We start from the raw sequence: 21,555 nt of genomic DNA on the forward strand, positions 1-21,555 counted from the left end.
GCATTTCCGAATTTATGTTTCGAATTTATTTGTGCTGGTCGACCCTGAGGGGTGCGAGGGGCTGCAAACAGTATTGATAGTCGGCTACAAAACAAAATTCCATTCGCAAGCTAAATAATCAGAACATGTGAATGCAACATTCAACAACAAGCAACCGTGTTTTTAATCAATGTGCACTTTCAATTGCATCCCCACACCTCTGAAAATAAGAGATGATAAATACAAAAATCTTTACTGATGGGGGCAATCTGATTTGTTTGGGACGCCTGCTCGTTTCATTATGCATGTCAGAGCAAAACAACAGCAATAAAATGGGCTATTTAGCAATTTTTAATTAATCGGTAAGTGAGCACAACTGAAATGTATGACTTTTTTTCAGGATAAAAACATAAGAATGTGTCTGTTCTGCTGTGTGTCTGCTTAACTCTAACAACTCTAACGCACATGTCATCTAAGCACACTGAATGTGCTCTGCAAAAGACCACTGAAAATATAAGCACTCGCAAAGTCTGAACATCAAACGGAAAATGTGGAGTTTGAGCAGGGCACTGTAGATCCAGCGTACATGTCGGTAGCTGGTTACCACCTCCTCAGTCTGCTAAGAGTGCAGCCGACACCTTCTGTACTGCCTGAGTGTGTCTGGACCAGTGACTGAATCATCCCGATTACGTCAGAATCAAGGGAACACAGAACATATAATAAAAAGCAGAAGAAAAGTGGGAGAAAGCAGTGGCCCCCGCTGAAGTGTCCTTAAACAAGACCAAGAGTCTGAAGTAGCATCAGGTCAGCTGTTGTCCTAGTGCAGACAGACAAAATAAAAGAGAAGTCCTCCTGCAGCAATCATTAGACTTTCACCCAAAATAAAGAAAAGGGCTTACTGGTGTGTAGCTGTGTACGTTGCTGCCGCTGCTGACAGCAGTGTTCAGGTTGTTGAGGTTGACAGACGCCAAATTCTGCTCTGAAAGACTGTTGCTCAGGCTGCTACCCAGACTCCCAGGACTCTCGCTGCCTTCTGCCTCGGGGTTGTACAGCGCTACCTACACACACACACACACACACACACACACACACACACACACACACACACCAGATCCATGTTAATGTGACAATAAAGGCAATTATACAGGGCCAAAATGAGGTAATGCACGATATAAACTCCCTCAAAGGCAGTGATTCATGATTTTATTTGTTGTTCGTTGCCTGTTTTGTTACTCTCCCTCATTGTGTCCATTTGCCTGTTCATATCCAAGCTAAAGTGAACACTGCTCACCTCAACAAGTTACCCTTGCACCATTAACTTGTGAGACAACTCGTGAGGAAATATGCAAATTAAAGTGCTGTTCTACGCAAATGGGTCCTGATGCTGTGTAAAAGCACAGAACCCTAAACTAATGATGACTTTTTTTCCCCCTTGAACATGATTTTGATTGAATATCTTGACCCAGAGACCGCTGGGTAACTTCAGAAAAGTACTTAATTGTCTGAGAGTTTGGCACCCATGAAGACACAAGTTTTGCTTCAGAGGAACGTGTACTGTATATTGTGTTGTGACAGATCACAGCGCCTTTAAAAAGAAATGCCTCAGGATTATGTTGAATCATGTTTCTCTTGTTCTGTTTGACTGTCAGTACTTGTGAAGCAGAGCGCCAGCATTACCTCCAGGCTACATTTAATTGTATAGACAAATGTGAAATTACAGCCTTCGGGTGAGACAACAGTAAAGAGTCTCTGGGGCAGTGCTCTACCCTGAAGAGCATCTTGTAGCGGAAAAAGAAGTGTTTTTTAAGTGTAAATCCTGAACTGTAGTAACAAGGAAATGATTATGTGGTTCCTGACAACATTAGAGGTTTACATGTATGCATTAGGAAAAAAAAGAAGAAGTGATAATGACACCTCAGGATGTCTCTAGAAAGGCTTCAAGACTTATTTTTTTAGACTCAGCAGAGCCTCAATTACTAGGGATTTAGGAATTCAAGTAAAAACATTACAATATCTGAATGTAATGATGACTATAACAACCTCCCTGGAGGAAAAATATTTTCTGTTGCCCTAATTTCCAAGTATCATGTTATAGGAATGTCTTTCAAAAGCACAGGCACTCTCCAATGCAAACAGAATAAAGCAAATGTGTTATTGAAGAGGCTCCGACGCACTGCTGTGCCTGCAGGACGCCACCTGTCTGGATGTGGGTGGATATCATTGACGTTGGCATCAGCATCACTATCATCAAGGTCTTCCTCTCCCTGCTCTGAATCTTTTTTTCTTTTTCTTTTTTTTTTTGGAGTGAAACAGAATTAGTGCAAACTGACTTGCATAAGGTAAATGAACTGTTTTCACTGTGTGAGACACCGATCTGTCCGGGGAAATGTTGCAACAATAAATCGCTTGATGCTGGTTTGCTTGGCCATTAACGACGCTCACCTCTTGCTTTCTGTTGTCACATGTTGTGACTCATTTTCCAATAAAACTGGAGAAACAGTCCTGCTCAGGAATGTCATTAACAGCATTGTTCAAACTATACTGGTGCAAAATATGATGGTATCAACTGTAGGTATTGTTTCAGGGAACAGCCATAACATAGTAGGTAGGTAACCATTACTGTTATAATTTAGAGGGGTTAGTTGGGCTAAAATAGCAACTATAGCAACTATTTAGATTATCTTCCTATTATATTATCAATGTATGACTTTTTAGATGAATGTTTAACTCTATAAAACATCGAAATTGATGACAAAACCGAGAGAGATATTAACCTTTTTTGTCCAACAAAGAATAAGTAGATGTACTAAACTCCCAATGATCTGAAACAGAGAACAGCAACAACTTTTCACATTAAAAGAAGCGGGAAATGCTTAATATTTTTAGTGGATCAAAGACAATGGATTGGTCATAAAGATTGCAGTAAGTGAATACATGGCTATAAAATGCTGGTGACAAAATTGTTTAAAAATGAAAATGAAATCTGTGATGAAAGTGTTTCATTTTGACAACGTCTGGGAAGTATGAGTCAAGAGCATAATGGAAAACTGAAATAAGCTGTCAAGTCCAGACCTTCACATCACATCCAGACCAAACACTCCGAGTTATGTGAGCCGCTGCTGTGGGACAAAATTTCTCTTTGGTCGGGGTCAGACGAAAGGGTCATGTACCACACATCGTCATCCTCTGTGTGTGTGTGTGTGTGTGTGTGTGTGTGTGTGTGTGTACGCCAGATCAGACAAGCGTCAAAGGTCCCAGTCGCCGCTTGATCTCTGACCCTCATACAGACGGTCACACCCAGTTCAGCTTTTTAGTCAGCGTGCGTGCGTGTGTGTGTGGGGTTGTGTTATTGCATAAGGTTGTGTGTGAAAGTGAAGACCTATAAAACAGCTCAGGTCACTGACGGTGAAGGAGAAAAACAGAGACTCACTCTGCTGCAGTTTTCAGTAAAAAACGTCTTATATCCAGTTAGTATTAATTATAGCCTCAACAAACACATTCTTCTCAGCTGCAAGTACAAATGACTACATCTTCTTGACTAATTCATTTGTAAAAGTTATCATTACACATTATTAAGACATGAATATTCATTATACTTAAATGGCCACTAAGTAGCATCCTTCTGAGCCTTTTCAACCATTTAAAAGTTCACAACAGTACAAAACCCAAAGACTATGATGAAGAAAAGCATCACATCTTCACATTTGGAAGCGGCAAATGTTGCTTGAAAAATGACAAACGATGAATCGATCATCAAAAAAAGTTGCTGATTAATCTTCTTGACTAATCACTGCAGCTCTACAGTCAACAGTAGACAAATACTACTTTTGTAATACTTTTAAATTAGATCAATCAGCATGCCAACAAAGTAACATCACCTGGTTTAAAAAGTACGACTAAACGTTTCTGGTGCTCGTAGGCAGCTCAAACGCTTCACAGCAATCCGTGTTTTTCTCACCTCAGCCGCTCAAATGCAAGCAGGCCGGGAATTTACCTTCTCCAGTCTGACCGTTACTGAATGGAGTATTAGGTAAGAGGAAACAGCAGGCATGGGTTGTTGTCGTACCTTGTTGATGGCTAGAGTGGGAGATGCCCCTCCTGACATAATGCAGTCCATTCTCAGAGACTCTGACTCCAGGCTGTACGGAGTTGACGCCTGAAAGTGGAGGAGTTACCAGTCAGCTTACCCAATAAATAATGAAGACATCAACATAAAGCATGTTTCCAGTAGATCACCAGCTACTGGAAGTAGAAAAGCACAGACGTAAATAATAAAATGAATGATGGCTGATTTCCATTTAGCCGCCTCACTTTCAGGGTGCTGGTATTGTGCATGCTGACTCACTGTCACAGCTTCCTGGGACACTTGAATAGAACGGAGCCATTGTTAATGCTATTAGTAACATCTGTGCCTTTTCCTACGATGACAAGTCAAAATGTCTGCTGTGGAAACGCAGATAGTGCTCCGTGTTTACAGTTAAGCTAACATTGTGCTAAGGTGTCCAACTCGAGCAACGACACGTCTAAAACAGTAAACATTCAACTTGTGCAAGACAGAGGACATTTAGATATTCTTTTTATTTCAGCAACCAAAAAAGAGTCTCAAAATATTTCATTACTTGTGGGTCTTTTCTGACAAAGAGACGTCTGTGTTTATTCCGTTGTGATTCCCTACCAGCTGTGGCCAAATTCAAGCTGTCTGTACTGATACTGCTGCATCTTAGGCAACACGCTCAGTCGATTTATTTAAATCAGTGAATTGTCACACCCCAGGGAGATTGATGAAATTTACAGAAAACATGATAAAAAAATAATGAAGTTGCAGCGGCCACTTTGCCGGTTTCCTTAGGAGCTGAACGTGGCGAACAATAAAAGACAAATCACTGTGTAGCAAATGAACACATGATTGTTTAACTGATATCCAGATGTATAAACCTAATTTAGCTTTCATTAATGAATCCACAGGCCATACAATAAAAATTAATGGCAATAATATCAATTACCGAAAGGACAGCCTGGTTGTGGCATTTAATAGGTAAGTTAAGCTGTATAAAGTATGTAGTATTTTCTTTTAGTTCTTTTAATTTAAATGGGTGTCAAAATACTTTTTCAACAGAAACTGTTAAGTCTTGCCTATTAATTAACATGCAGAAGTATTTCAAATATACTCTCCCCTGATTGGAAATATGCAGAGAGTGACAGTAAAAAAGGGAAGGAAATTAAATGTGACAAAGGTTATGAGAAATTTCTGAACGCTGCAAGTTCATGATTCTGCGGTGGGCCTCCTGAATCACCACCGTGCCCCAGGCTCCAACTATGTGAACTAGTCGAGGCGCACTTCATTTAAATTGCCGGACACTCAAACAGCCCAGAAAAGTGGACACACATCACTTGCACTTAATAAGATAAATCAAGCCGTCCTCATGCATTATTCAAGCATCTAAAATGTATTCAGCGGCAGTTCATTTGCTGCGGTCCTCACAAAGAGCTAAAGTAGGGTTAACCGAGTGTGAGGATATGAGGAACTATTCAAAGATCGATGAGGGGCTAAATTGACGCCCGCAAAGTGACAAAAAATAAAAAATGAGGACAATATTTTTTTCCTTGTCTGACTCCTTTCAAGGTTCAAGACAGCTTTCCTGCCTTCCCAAACTGCTTACAGTAAGAGGATTGGTTGGTAACAATGCAATCTTTAATTTATGATAAACTCCCAGTGAAAACGGGTTTGTCGGTTCCCTGGTGGAGGCACTTAAAACGAAGACAACGGAGAGGTGAAGAGAGGAGTGAGGAAGGCTTGTGGGAGAAGGGAGGGGGGCGGGGGGGAGAATAGGTGGAGAGATAATTGAGCGGTGACGTGACGGACAGATAGACGGGCCGACAGAGAGGCATGCAGGAAATGAAAGGGAGTGATTATGCTGAGGGCACCGGAGACGCAGGTACTAAACTAAGTGTACTCTGCCTGTCTACACATTTATACAATGCATTTATGCAGCTGACGTTTAGCCTCGCTGCCAACTTCAAATCTTTTCATTTGCGCAGCCGCTGTCATCAGGAGACTTTAAAGACTTTGACTGTGTAGCTTAGGTGCAACAAAACCCCTGAATGAAAACAGTACGACATATTTAGCCACCCTTTTTTTTTTTCATATAACACTGCTATAAATCTTAGCACTTAAAACCTCCCTGTTTCTCCTTAGCCCATGTGACAGCCCACAGTGTGTCTGCCAGCGGTGCAAGTGAGGCGTAAGAAAAGGGGTCGAAGGGCCCATCCATGTAAGACGAGATGACAAGGCTCTGAATTAATTAATGTTTGTAATAAAAAAATAAAAAAAATGGTGAAGAAAATATGTCTAACGGCAGCCCTGGGGCCTTCTGTGGTAATTAACTGGAACACAAGCCTAGAATACTCTCCCTCCTCCCTCCTCTCCGTCTTACTCCTCTTACTTTTTTCCCTTCTTCCCCTTGCAGCTTGACTTTTCCCTCTTTGCTCCCCTTGATGTCTTTCTTTCTTTTACACTTCTTTCCACCCCCCCCCCCCCCTTCCTCCAATGAGCAACTGTGATTGTGCACTTTGCCGCTCCACGCCTCCCTGGAGAGGAGAGGGCTAAAGCAGCAACACAGGCGGGGGGGGGGGGGGGGGGGGACAGAGGAGAGAGTGGCAGACAAACAGATAAACAGACGCACGGAAAAGATAATGATCAAGATGCACAAACGGCGACAGAGGAGGGAAAAAAAAGAAAGAAGGGAGATGACCAGTTGTGCTGTACCATGATGAAAGACTCTGCAGGTTTTCTTTAATGCAACAACAAACATAGTCAGATCTACATGCAGCTGCTGGACACAAAGATCTTCAGTATACCAGTACCTGCATACTGGAATTAATGCTCCCTTGTGAAATAGGCTTTACTGGTGACGTTTCGACCGAGCAGCTGTTTTGCTTGGTCCACAATGCGCCAGCTGATTTCCCTAATTGGTTGTAGGAAGGGTCGTCATGCTAACTGAAGCCTAGCTTTGATAGAAGGTATCAATACTTATCATAACACCACTGAATTACAGTTTTTTTTAGATTCTATTTATATCATCGCTGTGGTATTTTCTTCATGTGGTCAACTCTGCAGGTGTGATAATAAAATGCCCGGAGCTTCTTTAGTTTTGTTGTGCTGCTAAATGCTACAACAGCCTCTTTAATTATTGTTTTGTTTGTTTCTACAAGATACAGTATAGTATGTGGACTCTTGTCAAGCATGTAGCACAGTTATTGGTTTATTTAAGCTCAGCTGAGGTGATGGTCAGGAGAGAATTTCATCTGTTGAGTGTTTATAAAATCATATCATGAATCAGACAGTTTGGTTTGGAGGTGGTACTGAAATGTAAGTCTTTAAACCAACACTAGTTATGAGTGTGCTAATCAGCTGTAGCACACTACTGTATCACACAGTAGTCAGAGTAAAAACAATAGAGATGTAGGCAGACGGAGGTGATACAAGACCTGCAACACATCAGGGAGCTCATTGCTTTTGTATTTAGATCCTCAGGTTGATGACTGAACACCGGCTGCATCGTGCTGGGCTGACGCAGGATCAATTTCCCAAAACCAATTTTCATTCCTACTTGTGTGTTCTCACATGGATTCTGTAGCTTGTTCTTGCTATTTCTGTGAAAACTGCAGCAAGTGCAGGGGCCCGTTATTAACATACAAGTCAACCCTACTTGATCTACTACAACCTATGATCATGACATTGTTCAATGGAGACTATAGGCTCTGGTTCTTGGTTTGCTTTATAGGCACCTTGTTTGCCTGCTGGTCTGTCCTGGCATCATTATAGTGTGGAAAAAGAAGAAAGATTGGAAGTCTGTTCACACACAAACATTTCTGTAGCATCTCCAGTGCACGGAGCAGCTTTTTTCAATGACAGTGAGCTTGAACTGCTATGAAGAAACTAAAAAAGGAAGGTGTTTTGTGGCAGCACAATAAGAGTTTTAAGTCTCTACTTTTAAGACTTTTAAGATTTAAGACTTTTAAGATGTCTGTAGAGACGTCAGTTGAATACTAACTGAGTGTATACCACCACATTATAATGTTTTTAAAACAATGAGCTCTTGTGTTAAAAGGGGGGGTTTATAAGGCATGGTTGAGGTACTTACCCTTTCTCCAGAGCGCGGTCTCTTCTTTGGCCTGCTGGGTACTGTGTCTTCTTTAGGATTGGTGTCTATGGCCCAGTAGGAACCCTGGAGAGTGACCCCAATAAAACAAAGAGTTAAGCCTTGTGTTTGATGGAAGCTGCTCTGTTTGTGTGTTTCTCCAGTGTCTTTGATTGCTCTGAAGGTTTAAGTACACTTTCATATTTTTTTATATATGTCTTTAATAAGGAGTCAGAGGTGAAAAAAGTCCTCAAATAATCACTTCAATACAAAAATAGCGACACCACAGGGGTGCAGAAATGGAAAATATGGGTATCAAGAATAAAGGTACTCATCATAAGAAAGATATCTTGTACAGGATTCAATTATTGCAGCGTGTTAAAATATGTTAATACGTGTTAGAAATACTGGATTTGATTCTTGTGGGTGGTCCAGGTGGTGCTAAGTCTGACAACTGAATTGTACTGTTGGGTAGTACTACAGTAAAGGATAACTTTTAGACAGATAAGTATAGACTCAATGTAAAATCCATATATGGAGGGTAACTAGTACTTACAACCTTTTTCAAAAATAGAGACTCAAAATTGCCTTTAAATATGGCGCTTGAGTAAATGTAATTAGTTGCTTCCCAGCTCATTCGTTAACTTTATTAATTGTCAGAGGGTAAACTCAAATAAAACAGGCTATAAATGTGAAATGAAACATATAAAACAAAACTGAACAATCTATGTCAAGAACAAGAATCATGTCATTCAGAAGTTGCACAGATGTGGGCAAAAAAGACCCTCTAAATATTTGGAGCACCTCAGCGGTCACTCAACATACATCTAAACTACTAAAAAGACTACTAAAAACACCATTAAACTAAAGTATGGTTTGAACTCCTTCTCCTGGTTCTTTTTCTCCAAAACCTTTTCTCAAACCATTACATCACTTTACTAATAATAGCAAAGCCTCCAGTCCCAAACGTCACGTTTTTTTATATTAACATGTAGAAATAGAAAACGAGACATTATAGTTAAGCTAAGAACACACAATATGTGAATGAGACAACTTTTGAGTTACTGGAAGACGCATTTCTCGTCTTTTGGTAGAGGCTAACCACCTCCAGTCCCTGCGCTAAGCTAGCACGTCACAGACCAGCCTGTCCACTTAAACTAGCACTAAAACTGATATCAACCCTGCATGTAACTCCTGGTAAGACAGCAAACAAGCCGAGCCCAACAATGTCAAAGTAACGGAGCATTACTGCTATGAGTAACTGTAATGTAATTCCTAAATTTCAAATTGTAATCCCTTACACTACTCTGAAATTGTAATAAAATGACTGTAACAAGTTACTAAGTAATGCGTTACTGCCCAACACTGGTGGTAAAACCAATTATATATACACACACAACGGCATAAAACAAGCCACTGGACACAAAACATTTAAACATGACTTTTAAATGTTTTTAAATGTTAAATGTTGCAGACATTTCAATTTCATATCATCTAGATATTTCTATGAGGAAACAATTTCAAACCCTAAATTGTTGTTATTATTCCAAGTTTTTACTACTTTATTCATTTGTACATACTTTCGGCCCGTTTTAGGCTGGTGGATTTGATATATTATATCTTTCACTGTACCATATATCTATTATCTTTCATTACTTTTTTTACACTTATTATTGTGTGTGCTGGCGTAATATCCATCTCATTCTTTCCATTTGTTTCCATATTATCTCCCACTATTTTTCATACTATTAAGTCTCTTTTCTCTCACTTCTTCTCAGTGAGGCTGCTCCAGTTTCTCTAATGGAGAGGAAAGTGCCACTAAACTGACAAAAAGTACAGTGGATGGATCCCCCCTGCATCCGATAAAACCAGTGTATCTGTTGTTATTCCAGTTCTGTATCCAATCAGTTTTCTCTGGGTTTAGTTTTGCCGTGGTGCATACTCCTGCTTCCCTTCCCCAGAAAATCCACTGCAATCCTTTTGATACACGATGTTAAAACACAGCAGCCTCCAAAATAAACACATACAATGAGAGAGGAGGAAATCAATTGCTTTTAGGTCCTTGATTTCCTCCCGGTCAGACCCCCCCCCCTTTCATTTTCTTCTTTGCTCCCAAGGAGGTCCAAAGCTGCAGACTGAATACAGGAGGTTCATCTAGGCCACACACACACACAGCTTGTCTCACAAAATCCACCCCCCCCCCCATCCGTGCCTCTTCTCCTCCCCCTGTCTCTCAGTCCCACATCACTGAACAGTACACAGCCAATTAACGTTAGCACATGCATGATTTAGCTTCTTCCCTCTCTCTATGGCTTCAAACAGAGCTTGTACATTCAACTTCTCTCCACACACATGACCCCCGCCCCTCCCCACGCGCCATGTTATCGACCACTTCGATCCACGGTGTGAATTAAGGTGCTGGTCAGGTCCAAGTCAGGCTAATCAGGGGGGAGCTGCTCTCTTTGTGTCTTTGCAGACTATGGGCCTCCACTAAAGCCCAAGGATTTTGTTTGAATTATTTAAACCTTCTTCCCCCTAATTCATTTTTCAATGGTTCCAAAATCCCTGCAGCCCAGAGAAACTCCCTCCTCCACCCCCCCCAAACTAAATGAGCAGAGTTTTGAGCGCTCAATGAAAAGTTTCGGCTTGCCAGTTCTTGTAAAAAAAACAGCGGATTGCTTCTCACATTAACCCTGAGATGAGTTGAAATGCAGCCATTTGAGTTTTTATTAAAAAATCTCGCAAGGGCAAGCTTCAGTGATCAACTGTAATTATATACTTTCCCCGTCTGAGCAAGTCCGTCGTTTCAGCACAAACAAGGACTTGACAAATTGTTGTTATCAAACTGGCGCTGCTGAAGTGGCCGTGGCAACTCTGCTTCCTAACCACAGTGGTAGCAGTGGTGAAACATATCTAAAGCTTCAACTGATTGTGTGTGTGTGTGTTAGAGAGAGAGAGAGTGAAACGGCCTAATAAAGCATAACAGATGCGTGAACGGCCTCACATCTGAAGGAGTGTACCTACATATACTTATTATTCATTACTCCCTGTACCACATTATTACTTGGCAGAATCAATATCGGAGAGCTGCAGAAAACAGAGAAAGCGACATTAGGCATTCAGCCAGTTATGGAGCTACAAATTGCTTTTAAGTGCAGACGCTGTGTGTGTGCAGAAGAAAGAGAACAAGTGCATATGGGTGTCTTTGGGTGCACTTATGCACAAGTGTGCACACACATGTGGCACGAAGGCGACTAAACACGTGAAAAGTAATCGCAGTCGCCTCTGCCTTGTTTGTAAGCTCGCTGAAATAGGCTCGCGCTTTCATTGTGTGTCGCAGCGTAATTCAAGCAGAGCTTTTCAGTCGCATTACATTGTTCAGGAAATACTTACTTTTCCGGGGTCGTCTTTGGAGCGAGGCACTTTGAGAAAACACTTGTTCAAGGACAGGTTGTGTCGTATAGAATTCTGCAGGGAGAGACAGACAGAGAGAGAGGAGGGAGAGAAAGGCAGGGGACGAAAAGGCAGGAGGAAAAAAAGAAACAGGACAAAAAAAATGTTAACTTAATACTAAATCCACTTTTTCAAATAAGTCAATTACATTTACAGTCACTTTATTATGCTATCAAGTGATTCTGGTCCTAATCTAGTGTTTATTGCAACAGCAGTTTTTTTCCAGAGAAGAGTTGATATTCTGTCTTCTAGACCAGTGGTTCACAACCTGAGGGTCGGGACCCCTGCAGACAGGTTGCAAGATACATCTGAGGGGTCACAAGATAATTAATGGGATAGGGGATAATAAAGAAAATATGTTTACTTTTTCTTCTTTTCTCTTATAATTCCTCTTTTCTTTAGTTTTAGCCTTCCTAACAATTTGAGAAGGGAAAAATCACTGTTTGAAATGAGCATAACAGTCCAGCACAACTCATTTCCCCTTTTACTCAAAGTACAAGGCAATGTCATGTTAACTCCAATCCGGCCAATGCATGTTCCCCTATCAAGACATATAAAAACAGAAATGAACTGGCGATGCAACTTCCCAAGAGAGCCAGAGCATGTGAGAATAGTAGTAACAGTCTTAGTATAAAGTGTTTGTTTGGGACAGATCAGCCAAATCCCAACACCTCAGACACATTCCCTAGCTTGCCACTCGCCATTGCCTCTGCTGTCTTGGCTATTAGTGAAACCACTTTTACCACTGTTCACCACGTCGAGTAACAAAAGGCGCTTCGGGTCACAGTCACGAGTGAAATGTGAGCTGTTCTGCCGCAGATGTAGACAGCTGTATTGATTAAAGTTAAATTGGGCTTCATGAAAACTTTTTAAAGCATATAACAAATTCACCGTTTGGGCCATACTGGGGGGAAACTGACATTTCTAAAAACACCTACTGTTGGTTGTGTGTGTGTGTGTTGTGTACATGTGAGAAAAGGGGAGAGAGAGAGAGAGAGAGAGAGAGAGAGAGAGAGAGAGAGAGAGAGAGAGAGAAAGAGGGCCCACAATAGTGTAGGCTAACCTGACATGAACCTGTTCTCCCTTCAGGCTCCTGTTCTCCACTCATCTGCTGCTGCTAATTAATACCACTGGGGAGGAGGAGGGGAGAAGACAGAGGGATGGGAGGTATTTCTCGGCTCTTTCTCCTCAGCTCTCACTGCTCAACACTGGCTTTGTTTCTTCCTACGAAAAACTACCTTCTCTCGCTGTCTCTAGCATACCATAACAGCCGGGTCCACCTCTGCCTCGCCCTTGCTCCTCCCGGAGAAAAGCTCCAGCAGTTTTCAGCTGCTCTACTTAGCGGGTCACTGGCTCTTTGCGGCCGTCCATCAAGGAAATGCGTGACAGTCGGGCGATGAAAATGGCAAGGAGGACTGCCACCAGCTCGGCACACAAAGGCAACCATCTGTTCCGAAAACTTTCCTGTGGGAGGAGGCGCTGGATCATTAACACCGAGTACACCCGTCACTTCAGCAGCCAACTTTGCTAACCTCTACCTTCTCTTTGTTTATTTACACACTATTTTTTATTACCCAAGCAGTTTTTGCACACCTGCGCACTACTTGCAATGTCTGCACAACCCTTTGTATTTCAGACTTTGCACACTCTGGCACTTTTCACTTTCAGGCATGTGTGTTCTCTGTTGGGGCAGTGTACCGAAAAGTTACAGATGCTGACGCTAAAAACTCTTATCTTGCCTACATTTGTTCATGTAATTAAGTATGGTATAAGCTTTCCCCGCTGTCCCCTAAATGAAGAGTTTATTTAGTATTATTTCCAGGATGTTTTGGGGCACAGGGAGCTTGTTTTCCTCATGAGGGTGTCCCTTAAGATTGGTGATCCACATGTCCACAAAAAACGACCACCTTGTACCCTAAATACCAAACAATGTGTGTTTTCACATCACACTAATGTCCTTATGTGATTAAGCCATGCTAGGAGCTCTGTGACGCTAAATGCTAACATCAGAATGCTAACATGCTCACAATGACAAATGCTAACATGGTGATGTTCAGCAGGTTTATACCATGTTCACCATTTTAGTGTAGCATATTAGCGTGCTAACAACTGCTATGCAGCACAAAACACAAAGTACAGCTGTCACCCACAAAATGCAGTCAATCAATACATGTTGATTTTTGTTATTTTTTGGACAAATATAGTGAAATTTGATTTTGTCAACATCACCCAGCCCATAAATTATTCTAAGCAATTACAATACAAATATGTTCAGTTCCATTTAGATTCAATGTACTTTCCATTTACAATATGATCATTTCTTTTCTAATATGTACTGCAAGGAGCCTTGACACACGAAGTCCATACATAACATATAGCAATAACATATATATTCTTTCTGGTCAATGACAATCTACCACAATTTCACCGTTCAGATAGCTGCAAGGACGTACATGTTCACATGTGGATACGTAAGCGTGAATGCCTTCTTTCCTACATGCTACGGAAACAGTATTCTCCTCTCACTGAATGGGAATAGTCATCATCAATAAATTTACTGATTAGCAGCGCTGTGAAGTAAGATAATGAGATTCACTGCTGTGTCCTCCATCCACCCACTCCTCACCCGGCCTGATTAATGAGCTTATTGGGCTGGGCTGGGCCTTGCCATTGCTGCCCAGTAGCTGATGGATCACACAGTCACAGGCGTCGTGTGTGAGTGTGTCTGCGTGAAATGCAGGAAGGACACTGAAGAATACTGTCGGTTCAGCCCGATGACTTTGGCATGACAAAAATGACATACACAATATATACACACTCGCTGTTTCCACTGCAGGAAAGCGTCTCAACATCACTAACCAAACAACCCAGCCTTACTCAATAGTTACAATGAAATTTTAAATAAATATAAACGTACAATTAGGAGCAAAAAACTAAATTATACCCACATGAAACTTGAAGATATTGAGAACGCCGTCAATCAAACGCAATTCTGGGATATGTGGAACAACATCAACACAAAGCAACCACAAGTGCTACCCATCCAAAATGGTGACATCTGGAGAGCACATTTTGAAAATCTGTGCAGACATACCGATAAATCTAATACATTCAGATCAATGTATTATAAAAGAAACCCCCCAAACATTAGAAGAAACAATTAAAGACAACCAAACAACCTGTATCATATTACATTCAGGATGTTTTCCTGATATCCTCATTCATAAGAGTGAGGACAAATCAAACCCTAGTAACTACAGAGTCATCTGTGTCAGCAGTAGTCGAGGTAAATTATTCTGTAGTACTCTAAATAAAAGAATACTAGATATCCTTGACGAACACAACTTGAGAAAAAATCAAACTGGCTTCCTCCCAAAACACAGCACCACCGACCATGTCTATACCCTTCACACTTTAATTAACAAACGTGCACCAAACAACCAACAGTAAGATATTCACTTGTTTTATTGATTTCAAGAAAGCTTTCGACTCTATTTGGCATAAAGGGCTCTATCGCAGACTTCTACATTGTGGTATAGGGGGCAAAATGTATGATCTGGTTAAATCAATGTATAGGTGTGCTATTAAGACAAAGTGAGTTCTTCACCCAGAAAAGAGGTGTTTGTCAAGGCTGTGATGTAAATCCGACTTTATTCAATGTGTCTATAAATGAACTGGCTGTTCAGTTGGATCAATGTGCTGCTTCTGGCCTCTCCCTCCTACATAGAAGTCTCTGTTTTATGCTGATGACCTTCAGTTCTCCAGCTGAACAAGGACGACAGCAACAGTTGGACACAGTAGAAAAGTTAGAACTGGGTCCTGGCAGTAAATAACCCCAGATGTCAGGAGAACAAATACCAGTTTACCATAAATAATCAAATTGTTGAACATAGTATATAGTCATATCTACCTTGGTACCCATAACAGCATCAGGAGTTTCAACATGGCAGTGAATGCACAACAAGAAAAAGCTTGAAGAGCTCTAAATGCAATCAAGAGAACATTTCCAAATTCCAAGTAAAATCTGGCTTAATATATTTGACGTGTCATCCAGCCCATTGCGCTGTATGGTAGTAAAGTGTGGGGTCCATCATAGCTATACCCGCTTGCTCAAACATCCAACAAGAATCTTTACATGCTGAATTCTGCAGATACATTTTACACATCCACAGAAAAACACCAACAAATGCATGTAAAGCAGAATTAGGCAGATAACCACTGATAATGAACAGTCAAAAGTGAGCACTCAAATGTTTTAATCGCCTTAAGTCCAGCCCCCTAGACACCCTCCATTCCAAAGCCATCCAAACCCAAGAGCTGAGCCCAGAAAAGAGTGCCCTCTCAGACACAGTCTGACCAGTCTCACAACAACACTGCTTCCCAAATACCGATCAGAGTAAACCAAATTATAAAGCAATGTAAAGAAACCTATATGGAACATTGGAAAGAAGAAACTAAAAGCCAAAGTAGATTAGATTAGATGTTATCTGGCCCTCAAAAGAGATTATGAATTGGCAGAATATCTCTCCACTGATAGATAGAAAGCAGAGACAGATCCTCACCACATACAGGCTCAGTTGAAATCTGACAAAACACAAAAATCATGGCAACCAAAAGAAAACAGAATGTGTGGTCACTGTTCAACAGGTGAGGCTGAGACAGAGATGCACTTCCTCCTATAATGTAAAACATTCAATGAGTGAAGGAACATTTACTTTAACAGGTTCAATTCTGTAATTCCAGATTTCAAAGAGTTTAATGACCTCTAAAAATTAAGGGCATATCTTGCTGCCCAATATGTACCAACATGCCACAATCAGAGGGACAGTGAATGACCTAGACACACACACACACACACAAATACATGCATAGGATATACTGTATATATAATTAATACATATAATTTGTTATCAGTTGTGTTATTGTTCATTTTACTGTTATTGTGTACTGTCCAAATATTTGGACAAACTGTATCTTGATGCTTTGGAAACATTATTTTTGAAACTTTCATGCCAATAAATCCTTTTGAATTTAATTGGACACTCAAGAGTGTGTATGTGCGCACATATGCATGAATACACTATCATTTTGAGTGCAGACTAGAGTGCACCTGCATCCATTCATTTTACAATATAATGTACACGTACAGTTACCATAGTACCTACTGATTTTACAGGCAATTTTTAGAGACTGGGGATGAAGAGCTATGTCTCAGAAAAATAAGGTCAAACTACCGTTTTTATGTTGTTATTATTAGATATGAGGCTTTGTGCATGCATGTGTGGTGTGTACAGTATATATTGTGGTAGTGGGTGCTGCTTCTGCTGCTGCTTAACGTAGGGTGCAGCATCCTGGACTTGAAGAGGTTAGTTATGTAAGGCGGGTTTGATAAGCATGGATGACTTTTTGACAAAATGCAATGTGATATAATGTGATGTGTGACAAAAAGTCAGGTTTTGGAAACATGCTTTCGGGAGGAGAGAAAAAGAGTGTAAGTGTGTGTGTGTGTGTGTGTGTGTGTTTATGAATGCATGGATCAGTCAGAGAAAGTGATCAAAGAAAGATTGACAAGTTTGAAGGTTGACAGAAATGGTTGAAGAGGTTAAAGTATCTTTATGTGTATATGTGCAGGTTAAAGGAGCCAGAAGGATATTCTGGCCATAGGCAAGAAGCTTGCTGTGTGTGTGTGTGTGTGTGTGTGTGTGTGTGTGTGTGTGTATACGCTATGGAAACAGGTCACACGGAGAAGACTGAAATTACGTAAGCGGGTAGGTTTGGAAGATTTGGGTCATGGCAGCTGAGTTAAATACAAAGGGGCAACATGAGATGGCATTTCCTCTAAACTGAATTAAACAGTCTTGAAAAGTGATGTTTCGTAAGCGAGGCAACAACCCTTGTCCCATTTTAACAAAACAATGCTGATTACACTGAAAATTGGTTGGTTGGTTTAGTTCGGCGCACTGGAAACACACATTACAGCCCAACTGGCGTAGAGCTGCAAAGTGGAAGGAAATCTTTTCGGGTGCCCAGGTGCTCATTTTCTGTACAATGTAAGGTGACTCATAGTTGGAGCACTCCAACGTTTATATTGGCATGAAACTCTCCCGATTGAATCATCAGGTGAGCAATTGTGTTAGAAAATATCTGGCTCTTTGAAAAATCAAGGTACAAGACTGTGTGCGTAAAAAACTCAAGGAGGGAGATCGACTACGACATTTCTGTGATAAACATAAGCTTAAAGGCCCTAAAAACATTTTTATCAATCAACTTCTTACTATTACTAATCAATATGAGTGATTAGATCCTACCTGAACACATCTTCTGCTAAAGTTAGAACATTTTTGACTATTCCTCATGAGAGATTTCTGTATTTCTTTTTTTGTCCACTGCGGTTTGAGGTATGCAGGCTCAGTTAGAAAAATGTGATGTCACATTGCTCGCACCAATCAGGATTTAGTAACATTTGACTCAAAATGTGATGACAGTTTTGGGGTTGTTGCCAGGCCACTGTCAATCAAATCTGATCAAACCACACAGACACACACACACAGTCCTGATGAAGCAGACTAGTTGAGTATAAATTCTTAATAAATAATAAAATATGTTTTTTTCATGAATACTTGATGTTATACAGAAATAGGTAAAATTTGAAGCCAATTTTTCAGGGGCTTTATTTTTTCAAGTCTATCTCAATACGATACTGAAATTTCAAACTAAAACTATACTTGACTTGTCAAACTCACCGACTGCAAAGACTCATATCAGCTTCAGCTTAAATTTGGGAGTAATATTTACAAAAACTGTGCATTTTGTCCACCATCCTTTACATTGAAATAGCTTTAGGAAGGGCTCTCTCGGACAGTATGAACGATAGGAATGATTACGGCCACCAAAAATAGTTTCAAGTTTTGTATTCTTACATAAAGTATAAGTCCCTGTCTTCAGCTCCTGTAACATTTCCATTATCTGTTTCACATTTATTCTGTTTCCATTGCACTGCCGCATTTTGTTTTCATCGATAGACCAACTTTTCAACCTCAGCCAACCATACATTTCAACGTCGGTTGAAAATGTAACAAAAAATTATATAAAGCTTAAAAGATAAAGTACAATTTTTAAGTGAGCACTTTCAGGTAGAAATGACACAGAACGGCTGAAAACAAATGCAAGAATGAAGGAAAGAAATTTAGACAAATGTCAGTGCACTATTGTTTAAACTCCAACATTCTGGCCATTGTGGTTTTGGAGATGAATGATTAGCAGAAAGGCTACGAGTCTTTGCTTTGCAAGGTAAGAAAGGAAGCCTTCATGCCTGTGGTTGTGTAAACCGGCTGAAACCTTTGCCCAACTGTGTGTCTGCAGGGGGAGACTGAGGTCAAAGGCCAGGAGGTTTGCTGGCCAGGGTATTAACCTATGGAGGGCCTATGGAGTTTGATGTGCACACACAAATGCACACCCACACAGCCGTATTCATGTCCTTCAGGATGAATGTATTGTGGTGTCAGAGAGGTAGTCCTTGTGCGCACACAGACTGAACAAGAGATAGAGAAACAGAGAAAAGGAAGGAAGATATAGCAAAAGCGGATATTTGGAGAGAGATTTTATTAACTTTCAGCTGAACCCATACAGTGCTTAAAGAGCGGGTAAAATGTGGTAAAGTTTGAAGGTAAGGCAGAGGAGAAGGAGCTGGGAGGAAGGAGGGTGCAAAAGGCACAAAGAAAGAAAGAGCTGGAGTCGGCTGGAAGAGGGAATGTGGGGGTACGCGCACATACGGACAGGTGTCTTAGATGTGAAAGTCTCCTGGGTTCTGAGCATCACTGAGATGCCTTATTATATCCTGATGGTGACGGAGTGACAGACGCTCCGTGAGAATGCGGGGTTGAATATAAGTCACTACTTCAAACCCCATCTAATACATATTCATTTCATTTGATGGACCCTTCCCCCGCCCTCTTCACTCCCTCACTGAAGTACTTCACACAAGTCATCTATAAGATGAGCTGTTTGTGTGTGTGTGTGACTGTGCAAGTTGTGTTTCTATGCTGGTGTATGTGCCTGAATGCGCGTGCGCATGCAGCTGTGTGTATCTCAGTGTGCACTTGCACATAAGTGTGAATGTAGGCAGGTGTGTGTGCACACTTGTTCATCCTATATGCATAAATGTTTTACACCAATAGTATAGCAGCTTACAGATGTGTGTGTGATTTAAAAAAAAAAAAAAAAAGGAGTTAAGTGCATGAGTGAGTGTGCATGTGTGTGTGTGTGTGTGTGTGTGTGTGACACAAAGAAATCTCAGATGAGGGGGAAGTAAGGTTGCTGCTGTCTCTGGGGATCTTGTAAGAAGCTCCAAAACAATAAGAGTATACTAAAATTCAGTGCATCATTCCAACCAGCAGGTCCTGCGACAGCAAAATGTGTCCTAAAATCAGCTGAATCATTGGAGAGCAATGTCTACTCGCAGGTTACATATATTCTAGTGTTTCCACGGGCCCGGGTCGCTCTGCATGAATTATTGCACTGGACCACTGCAAGCCATGAACACATGCCTTTCCACTGCGTCCTCGCAGCAGGGGATATCTGCGCCGAGCCGCACTGTAGTGGTCCTGCCTGGTTGAAGGCCTGTCCATGGCCAACCCATGACCGCCTCCTCCACTCAAACAAGCTGCGTCTTGCGTTGATCAACACGTGTCTTTGCTGGTGACTAAAGAAAAAGTCTCAGTACTTTTGCAGCTACTCACTGAATCTCTGTGGTTTGGAGTTTAGTTTCGCTCATGTGTTCCTGTTTGTACTTTCAGATATCTGCCTTGATTTACGGTTTAATTTTTGATCACTTTACATCCGTCTATTGCAATTAAAAAGCAAAGATAAGGGAAAAGTACCTATCTTTTTTACTATCTTGTGACCCCTCGGATTGATCTTTGGGGTATCCTACTGTCCTGAAGTGTCAAACATTAGACATACTTTACGAGCTACCATCCTCCCTGTGTCATTGGTGGGATTTCTCATCTCACAGCTGATTTAGAAAGACAAATCCTTTCAGCTGTTATTTTAATATAGTGTTTCAAAAATAACGCGGTGACCAAACTAGGTTGCGGAGCAGCAAGGGGGTCACGGTGGCACACTTCCTGTTGCTAGTTGTGTCGAGCAGAGCGCTGTGGCAAAGTGACAGCCTCTGTCAGCGGCTTTTCCGGGAGAGGAGGCGAGTGAGCGGGGATGGAGGACAAGCAGGAAGGAGTGCCCTGGTTGTACCCAATAATGTCTGACAGCCTACTTTTTCTATTCTTGTTCTCGATGAAGCTCATGACCACTGAAACTGCACTGGTTAGCCAGTAGGTATAGACAAAATCCAAACTAATCTGAAAACACATCACTCTCCATTTTGGCCAGAGTTGGACTGCCCCAAAACTGAGGTTTATCAAAAACTATACCATAAGCCTGCTCAGACATAGTCCGGGACTATGTGAAGGTAAAGTCAAGAAGTCAAGTCACCTCTATCCCGTCAAGTTAAACAAGTGCTGTCATTATTCTGTCACACCCAATAATAACGTGCATGTTTCATTGCAGTGACGGTGTTCAGAGCACAAACAAGTTAAATTGGCAACAGCTGAAGAGGCAGTGTTTGTTGCCAGTTGTTTGTACTGTGTCAAAGTTAGATTGTACATTAATTCAATACTTCCACTGGCTTTTTCATAGATTTTTAAAAAACCTAAAAATGTAATCGACCGTTCACAACAATCACTGACACAATCTGCTTTGGTTCAGACTACTCTTTAGGTCAAAATACTTTACTACATTGAAAATCAGCTGATGATACCAGTGTCCACTTGATCTGACTGGCCTTCCTTAGATATACCACATAGGCTTTGCTGGCACAAATCACCTCACACACTTGAGCAGGACTTCTAACTTTGTCCAACCAGGAAACAAACATCTCCAGTTTCCTCTTTTGTTGTATGAAATGCTCTTATATTATTTAGGGTCT

General features: G+C 41.1%; 1 protein-coding gene across 1 annotated transcript in view; it reads right to left on the minus strand.

Moving 5' to 3' along the window:
• Window positions 1-21,555, minus strand: part of foxj3 (forkhead box J3) — a 40,470-nt gene that overhangs the window by 12,259 nt on the left and 6,656 nt on the right. Inside the window, exons 2-5 of the mRNA XM_070910745.1 lie at window positions 11,514-11,588; window positions 8,124-8,207; window positions 4,046-4,135; window positions 879-1,037 (exon numbers count right to left, since the gene is read on the minus strand). Of these exons, the coding sequence (XP_070766846.1) occupies window positions 879-1,037; window positions 4,046-4,135; window positions 8,124-8,207; window positions 11,514-11,588 (408 nt within the window). The remainder of the gene's footprint in view (window positions 1-878; window positions 1,038-4,045; window positions 4,136-8,123; window positions 8,208-11,513; window positions 11,589-21,555) is intronic.

The sequence above is a fragment of the Enoplosus armatus genome, chromosome 8 (genome assembly GCF_043641665.1).
Source record: "Enoplosus armatus isolate fEnoArm2 chromosome 8, fEnoArm2.hap1, whole genome shotgun sequence".
NCBI lineage: Eukaryota > Metazoa > Chordata > Actinopteri > Centrarchiformes > Enoplosidae > Enoplosus > Enoplosus armatus.